Below are 9,542 nucleotides of genomic sequence, written 5' to 3' on the forward strand. Positions count from 1 at the left end.
CCACTTTTATGAGGATGGTGGGTTTTCCTGGAGTTGTTGGAGCCATTGATGGAACCCGTCCCATTTGGACCCGGACCTACATATCTAGCTTCTATTTCAAGTGGCGCAGCTTTTGTAGTCTTTACGGTAGCGGACTCCGGTCCGAATCCGTGAAAGCTTTTGACATAATGAAATAAACACCAAACGCTAATTTCTTGTACATCAAATTTATATCTAGCAGATCAAGGTCAGCTCTAGAGCCGTTTGGGTGCAGTCGTGTGTACAGTGATGAGAGCAGAGAGCTGCCCGCTGCGCGCAGACAGATGAAACTTTCAGTGGGTGAAAAGCAATGGCATTTTCAAAAATTAGGAAAGTTGACGGGTCCTTAGAAATCTTAAATGTTACAAGAAAGTCTTAATTATGATTTCAGGAGGTGTTAAATGTGGGGACTGAAAGACAAGAATTGCGCTATTCTTTGAATAAATATGAGCGCTGCACGTTTCAAAGTCATCTGCTTCGCTGCTTTGTGGAGTCTGTCTGTTGGGCTTTGTGTACTGCTGCCGTTCCCAAAGCGCCACCTGCTGGAAGAGAATGATTTTCCATTTTCAATCAGCCCGTACAGTCTGCTGTTGTCAAAGGCCAATGTGAAAATCAATCCATGTTTTTAAGCAAACACGCAGAGTTGTAAATGTGAACTGGTGGATCAACAAGAAGGTGTGTTATAAAATGTAAACAATTAAGGCAGTAAAATATATTTATATGTTATTTAATTAATATAATACTTGATTGTTTTTGTGAAAACCTGCATCTGAACAGTAAATCGTGCTTTTTACAGTCATTTAATTTTTTATTTATTTTTATTTTTTTGTGCAGGTCTTAAAAAAAAAAGGTCTTTAAAAGTCTTGAATTTAAGCTTAAATATCCTGCAGAGACCCTGGCCTGGCAAAAACCATCGATTTTTTTTTATATATAATTGGTTGAACCTCGGCTGGTGGGGAGGGTTCATTACTGGACCTCGAGCCGCTTTAGTTGAAGACCCTGACTTAAACCATTAAAATATGGACCAAAAAAAACAACTACACTGACCAGTGTTGCCAACTGCTTTCAATTGAAAGTAGCTAATGTTGCTAGATGACCTCATAAAGGGGAGTTCACTGATCTACAGTATATTTATATTTATTTAGATCAGTGAACGCATCTTTATGACATCATAGGAGAGTCTCGGAATGTATATAAGTTTTGTCCAAGAAACTGATTTTGTTGCTAGGCTTTTGAAAAAAGTCTCTAAAAGGGTGAGGAAGTCACTAAATCTAGTAACAAAATCACTAAATTGGCACACTGACAACATAAGATATTAATGTTTCATTGGTCCACTTCACAAAAAAAAAATGAATCATGGGTCTTGTAATTTTCATTAAAAAATTAAGGTGATAATTAAAAATAATATATATCTTTATATTTCATTAAAGAAATTGTGATTCAGTGTTTTATAGAAAATATTGAGGACTTTTACTAATAATTTTATTATTAGTAAAAGTTATTACTTTTAATAAACTAATTTTACTATTTTTTTAAAGGAAATTTAAGCAGTTTTGAGGCTTGAATTGAGGAACTGATTAAACAAAACAAAAAATAAGGAAAGAAGGCTACCTATTTATTTTAAGGAATTAGCTAAATTTTGCAGTTTTATTTTTGAAGGTGATTGTTAGTTCCCAGCATGCTTTGCATATGGCTGGATGGAGAGGAAATTAAATGCTATTTTATGTGTTTTTGAGTGAAGGGAAACATTATTAATGTTTAATGTTCAGTTATGTTTGACATTTGAAAGCGTTTCTGTTACATTGAAGTTTCCATTGTGCAGAAGAGTAGAGCTTATGGTTATGGATCCTACTCCTATAAGGCATTAAGCCTTGTTCAATGAGCAGTAGCTTTGCTTGTGCTAGTGCAGTACTTTGCAGTATTTCTCAAGTATTTTCCCACTTGAGCTGTTTGGCTGTATACAGTCTTTTAAATGTACACAATAACTCAAAGTCGAATACAAACAGGCCTCACTCAAAATCACAGACTTTTTAGAATCAACTTACAATAAATGAGCACATTTCACAAATTACATTAAGTTCATTGTGTCATAGATTAATTAATTTAGGAGATTTTACATTATTTATTCAGGTAGATTCATTAAAAAAAACAAGCCTTAAAAACTACTCAAAAATATTAAGTGTAATATTGTTACCATAATTCTTTTAAGTAAATAGCCTGTTCCATTTTTTACAGTGTTGTTTTTGCATGTGTTCATAATTTTTTTGTATGACAGCATGGCCAAAAATTATGACTGCACAATTTGGCATGTTTCAATGCATTATTATCCCAAATAAAACAACTGACTCTAAGCAACTTTCCAACTGACCACCAAACCATATTGCAAAAACAAGCCACTTTTATGAGGATGGTGGGTTTTCCTGGAGTTGTTGGAGCCATTGATGGAACTCGTGTTCACATCATTGCTCCAACTGTAAACGAGTAGACATACCAATAGAAAATTAAGCATCAGTAATAATGTGATAATTAAGACATAAGAGTATTTCACAAAGCATTTTAGCACTAAAACTAGCTCCTAAATCTGAAACTTTATGAGTAATGACCGAACCACAAACTATCCTAAAATGGCTGTTGCCGGCAGTCTGCCTTGGAATAGAAATATTTTAGAAACATTTGACAACAATGAGCTTTTGAAAAGGTATATCGCCTTAATTGCGGGGGTAATATGACTGTTGTAGAACTTGTCGGGGACAGTTTTCTTTTGATTAGCCTATATACTTGTTTTCATTAACCAGTAACAGCTCTTTTTGCGTCCAGTTTGGTTTTCTTTCATGTTTGCATGTCTTACTATCAGCCATCATTATTCCACTCTGTTAATTAAAAGGCTGTTTATATGCATATTTACTAATTGTTTACAAGAAGCATACATGTAAGAGGCTGATGATTAGCTGAACATATACTTGTTTAATTAGTGACTCTTAGCCTGCATTTTAAAATATTTAGCCTATTTGAATGTGGCAATTAACATTTTTATGTTTAAACCTTAATTTGAATATGGCAACATATTGTAGAGCACGATTTTATGTATAAATCTCTGACAGAGCCTGCACCTATCAGCCAATCACTGTGTGCATAGTAAGCATGCTGACATCCATAGCAACGAGTTCAACCCTGCCCTTACTCTGAGCTTAAGACTTCTCTCTATTCCCTCGTAAAAGTTTGTTGGTTTTAATAGAAAACTCTTCGCTAAAAACTTTTACTGATATTTAGGATAACTCTGGTATGATAAAATGTTTTGTGAATACGGGCCCTGCACTCGTACGCGACCACGTGATGAAGTGAATAATTAGTGCGCATGCGCATTTAGAGTGTGTTCTTTCACTGCATGATTCAGTCTATTAATATGCATTAAGAATGATCACATAATTCAAGATAAGGGGCAGAAAGTGTATATATTTATATTAATTCATACAGTTAATCAATATCACACGAAGAGTGCCGTTTTTTCTGAAAGAATCAGCATGTTTACAAATGTGATACTAATTTTATACAACAGATCAATAAACAAAAAGTTAATATCAAGAGACTTACGTTTTAGACACCATATTGCCTGATTTTGCTCCATTTCCTCAACAACAACAACAACAACAACAACAACAACAACAACAAACATTCTAAACACTGCCACAGCGCTGTTTTGCGTCTCTGAGCAACATGACGATGTTTCGTTCCTGAATGAATCAACCGTTTAAATGATTCGGTTCAGTCGCAATGACTCACTTATTAACAGTGACTTGCTGCCACTTACTGGCGGTTTTAATTTTACGTTTAAAGTATCTTTTCATTTTTAAAATAATTTCAAATATCAGTATTCAACATTTCATGTTTAAAATATCAAAACTTCATTTATGCATTTGTAACTGCAGGTTAAAGCATTCCATGTCCCTCTAAGCTGCATTAACATGTGGAAATACATCTAAACGCCATAAACTTCTGCAAAGATGAATTTTCTTGATACGGATTCCATTTGTTTAGTAACAGCCTAAATGTATTATTATTATTGATTGATTAAATGTAAGAATTTGACTCAAAAGGTGATGCACACTTTTAGAAAAAAATGGCTTTATAAAGGTAAAAATGCCCATAAAAGGTTAAAATCAATTGAACCTTATTGGAAAAGATTAATTTCTATCACTGCTGTGAACTGACCACCACACAGAATATGAAGAATATCAAAAAACTATAGGAGTCAGCTGTCCACGGTAGTCCTTAAGATATCAGCACAATAACACACTAAATATCGTCTAATTATCTTTATCGATAAAATCCCAGAAAATATTGTTTTTTTGTTGTTGTTGTTGTTGTCAATATCGCACACCCTTAGTACTCACGTCCAGTGTAGACAGCCTCAAGCTGTTGGTTTATTTCTGTATTTTATTTATTTATTTATTTTTGGCTAGTAGAAGTTATGAATGGCAGGTAACTTAAATTTAGCAGCCAAATTGGCTGGTGAGTGAAAAAGTTAATTTCCATCCCTGATTGTAATATTAATGCAGTGTTCACTTTGTTAGACCGAATGCTTTTTCTACATTGTAATTGGGCAATTTTACTATGTTCAAGTAATATAATGAAATAATTGAATCTCAAAATAATAAAATCTCCATGAATGTATCTTATAAGTGGGCTGTGGATCACCCCATAGAAAATGAAGATGAGATTATTATAAAATACAATTTAATAAAAGGAAATGGTTCACAGAACCACACGATATTTTGCCGCTCAAAATTCATGAAATACAAACGGCTTGATTTTTATTGTAAGCTTTAAAGCCCCTCCTGGAGAACTACCGTCCTACAGATTTCAGCTTCTCCAACCCCAATCAAACACACCTGAATCAGAATACAGTAGCAGGGTTGGAGACGCCTGCTTTAAAATGTTAATTTATTTTAACTAAAATAAACATATCTAAATTAACACCGGTCCAGTAACGTAACCTTTTGCGTTTGCTTTAAAGGTTGAGTAAATCACAAGCATTCACCCGGCTCAGCTGACGGTGTCAGGCATGTGTTGAGGACAGACAGCCGAGCAGACCAAGACACTCACCATGACCACGCCGTTTTCCCCTCCGCTTTATATGCAGCGATACCAGTTTGTTATCGACTATGTGAAAACCTACCGACCTAAAAAGGTAAATAAACGTATGAATGACATTTTAAAGTTAAGTCGCGATGGCCTTTGACGCTACGCTTGAATTAGCGTGCTAATCAATAGTTTTTTTTTGTTTTGTTTTTTACATCTTTCCGCAGGTCATCGATTTCGGATGCGCAGAATGTTTCTTATTAAAAAAGCTTAAGTTTCATCGCAACGGTATACAGTTACTAGTGGGAGTTGATCTCAACAGCGTCGTTCTCCTGAAGAGAATGTAAGTTTGGTATCTTTTACCTGCAAACCTTCCATTGTTGTGTAGCATTAGATGACATTGAAATGACAGTGCTATACTATAAGGCCAACGGTTTATGCTACACATGGGGGCTCCACGTACTTTTGGCCATATGCAAATCAGGCTTCCTCTGTTCATTAGTCTTGCGTGACTTATTTTTTTTGCCAGGCACACGTTGGCTCCACTTATAAGTGATTATCTACAGCCAAGTGATGGGCCTTTGACCATTGAGTTGTATCAAGGCTCTGTCACAGAAAGGGAGCCCTGCACCAGAGGATTTGATCTTGTGACTTGTGTGGAGTTGTAAGTGTGCCACGTCTTTGTAAATAAACTTAGTTACTTTCACATTGTATGTTCAACTTGAGCTTATGTAAACATCTCTACCATTTAAGAATCGAACACCTGGAGCTTGTGGAGGTGGCAAGGTTTTCTGAGGTGGTGTTTGGCTTCATGGCACCAGGTGCCGTGATCGTAAGCACACCAAACGCAGAGTTCAACCCACTGCTGCCAGGCCTGAGAGGATTCAGAAACCATGACCACAAGTTCGAATGGACCAGAGCGGAGTTTCAAACTTGGTAATTAAATGTTCAATATCTAGTGAAAACGCATTCAGGATCAGATTTAAATAATGTTCATGTTAAAAAAAATATATATAGCTAAAAGCTTTCAAATCTTTCTCTCCCCAACAGGGCTCACAAGGTGTGTAAAGACTATGGCTACACCGTGCAATTCACAGGAGTTGGAGAAGCTGTTGGCCACTGGAGAGAAGTGGGATTCTGCACCCAGATTGCCGTGTTCCAGAGGAATTTCCATGATTCCATGAGCAATGCTGAACGCTTGGAACCCTCAGTCTATAGACTGGTGTGAAACTTTTTTTCTTATTAGAAATTCCATATTTGTTTAAAGGAGTCATATTGTACTTTCTAAATACTTGTCACTTTTACTAAAACAGTCACAATTTGGTAGTACTGAAATGTGCAGCAAAAGCTTGTTTTTATAAAAATGTCATCTCTGCATAAAGTTAGCATGAATTGATCCATGCAATTTTTAATTAGGCTAGAATAACTTGTAACTTTATTTTCCGGTGGAATTACAGATTTCTCTCTGGTGACCAGTCATTGTAAGTCAGTTTAAAACCTGCCCCTTTCTTACAATGAACTGCGATCTTGCATTCAGATATTCCCTCCACCCCAATCAACAACCGATACATTCTGAACAATTTTTTTTTCCTTCCATAATCCGTTTTGCTCAGATGAACTTCCACAATATGGAATCAAAGGCCTTTCGGTAGTTTCAGTACGTTGCGACTGTATTCTGCAATCTTTGGAAGGATATGCAGGGCTGTAGGTGCTACATGAACGGCACTACTGAAAAAGAAAAAATGTTGGGTGGGAACTTGGTTTGGGGTCAAAATACAAAACATGCACAGACAAATTTTTGGCAGTAAGATCAATAACATTGCACTTTCAAAAATATGGTGAACTTTTCTTTTAATGCTGACTTCACAGGTTTAAGCCAAAAAAAAAAAAGTTATTTTTGTCCTAAAACTGGTGATATTTGCACTCGTATCTTATCTTTCTTTGCTGTTCCTTTTCTAGATGTACAAAGTAGTGTATCCGAGCCTAAGTGATAACAACATCTACCAGAGAACTTTAGTTAATGAAGTCTTGTATGAGGCACAGCACCTGAGACAGGAATGGCTCAGCAGAATGAACATGGATTCCAACAATAATGCACACTTCTGTGCTCCTCCATTAATGGACATATTCCAGCATGGGGTTGAAGGGGGTACACGTGACTGGCAGCCTGTCTACCAGCAAGGCGGCACCATTTGCGTTCCTTTGGCACGTGTGTGGTCCAGTCCCAGAGTGAGAGCGCTGTGTGGGAGCGTGCAGCGTCTCGGGGAGGAACTACTGGTGGACTCACGAGTGAGGATGAGCGCTGATGGAACGGTGCTAAACCTGCCCGCTGCTGATGATGATGATGAGGAAGAGGTGAAGGAAGAAGAGGAAGATGTGAAAGCAGTATCAGGCATAGCAAACAGTGTGGAGGAGGACTGGGATAGGGAGCTTGGGTGTTACGGAGATGTATAACAGACCCAGAAAGCTTTATAACCAGAATAAAAGAAAGAAAGCTGCACTTAAGATGTTTTTCCTTTTTGACTGTAAGTGTAGAATCACCCAAATGACATATTTCAATTAAATGGCCAAATCTGTGATCGATGGAGAAGACAATCATTAAACATGTCATTAATAAAAATGCAAATATGTGACACAACCTTTGAAATGCGTTTTTATTTAACAGTGCATGGTACATACCTTACCAGCATCATAACAGAACACATGGCATGGAAGCCACTATTGGTCAAAAGTTAGAACACAACATTACAAGACAGTCAAAAAAGCAATGTCACTTTTAAACATCAGACACAGTACAATTACAAGAACCAAAAACTTCACAGAAGAGATAAAGCCACCATGTTTTTACAACATGTAAAGTACCAGGACCTACTTACAGGTTATGTAAGAGTAATTAGGAAACATGGAGGGGAAAAAAGTGAATCGTCACACAATTTTAGAATCACTAAAGCTCAAATACATAAAAATAGACTTTCATTTTGGCAGTATATCAATTAAAAAACTAAAAATCAAGTTTAAAGTAACTCACATTACTGAGTGTCTGATGAAAAGTAATGAAGCTGAAATATCGCATATAACCTCTAAATATACTGGTATTTGCAAACATTCACTACGGAGCCCTTAAAGGGACATGATGATGAAGAACAATATGCGATGGGAGAAAAAAGTATATATCAATGTTTTTGTATTTTCTCGCAAAAGTTCGCTTTGAGAAACATTGCGATGAAATGTTTGCATTCCTGCAAGAAATCTTTGTGTTCATTTCTAGCATGAATGCAAAGGTTTTGCAAGTGAACAAAGTTTCTGTAAGCAATCCAAAACATCTGCTAGAGAATGCAAAAGCACTGATACATAATTTTTCCTCCCATCTCATATTTATACATATCGCAATGGGTCTTTAGGGGCTCCGTACATTCGCAGTGTGTTGCTTTGATATTTGTGCAGTAATTGCGAAAGATAAAATAATAAACCTGAGACGTGTGGCCGAGTTGAATCCAAGCTTCCCGTCAGTATTTTTTTTTTTTAGTGTTTGGATATTGACAGACCTGGATCAATCTGATGGAAATAGCAAAGACTACACAAAATGCTTCGGACACATTGAGTAGGTGTGACACCCATGCATTTCTACACTATAACTCTAGACAGTTATGAGATAATCAAGTGCTACAAATAGATTGTATACACACTCACTCAACTGCGAATCCTCACGCACACTTAAATCGCAGAGGCTAGTGAGTTTATATTAATAAAACAGTGAATGGCTTCTGAGAAGACATGGGCATACGGTCACATACAACAAGAGAAGCACTAATGTATGATTTTGATATGCCTTAGAGCTGACCTTACAGACAGAGATACCATGAAAATAGTCATTAAAATACCTTCATTTTAGTGATACATCAAGTAACTACAAAAACGTGAATAAAAAAAGTTTTTGTAGTGTTATAGAGAGGATAAGAAGAGCTACACGCCGCTCAAGAGCCTTGTGCTAAAAGTTTCAAGCATTGCTGAAATAGTTAAATGCTTCGCTCTGTGCTGCCATGTTACTAATTGTAGCTTGAGAACAGCTTGGCTCATTTTGTCCTTGCATGAAAGCCAATACATTTACATGATGTCATTAATGATGCCAGAGATGTACTTATCAGATATTCAGCTGCTTGGATTTTAGGTAGCTAATGCGTCTATATATTGAACTGAAAATCACTTAAGTAGTCCCATTCAACATATAATGCAGCTGTAGGAGTTTCATCTACATTTAAGTTCTCAAGCCGAAAGTTGTTTTTGACGACGAATAAAGAAGAAATACACATTTTCGTGTATGGTTTAACTCGATCAACAGCTCAACCTCAAAACTCCCCACAATGCTGGAGATACATAGAAAGCCCATGTAAAGTCCTTCAATTCAAAGTGCTATTCAAATGAAAATTTTTTCAAGTCTGAAAACG

General features: G+C 36.4%; 1 protein-coding gene across 1 annotated transcript; it reads left to right on the forward strand.

Annotated features, from left to right (window-relative positions):
- Window positions 1-4,938: 4,938 nt before the first annotated feature.
- Window positions 4,939-7,558, forward strand: henmt1 (HEN methyltransferase 1). Its single transcript, XM_058754879.1, has 6 exons — window positions 4,939-5,206; window positions 5,325-5,440; window positions 5,627-5,761; window positions 5,851-6,033; window positions 6,148-6,319; window positions 7,057-7,558. Exons 1-6 carry the CDS (start codon window positions 5,123-5,125, stop codon window positions 7,549-7,551), a joined length of 1,185 nt encoding a protein of 394 aa, XP_058610862.1. The 5' UTR covers window positions 4,939-5,122; the 3' UTR covers window positions 7,552-7,558.
- Window positions 7,559-9,542: the final 1,984 nt, after the last annotated feature.

This window comes from Onychostoma macrolepis, chromosome 20 (assembly GCF_012432095.1).
Source record: "Onychostoma macrolepis isolate SWU-2019 chromosome 20, ASM1243209v1, whole genome shotgun sequence".
Taxonomy (NCBI): Eukaryota; Metazoa; Chordata; class Actinopteri; order Cypriniformes; family Cyprinidae; genus Onychostoma; species Onychostoma macrolepis.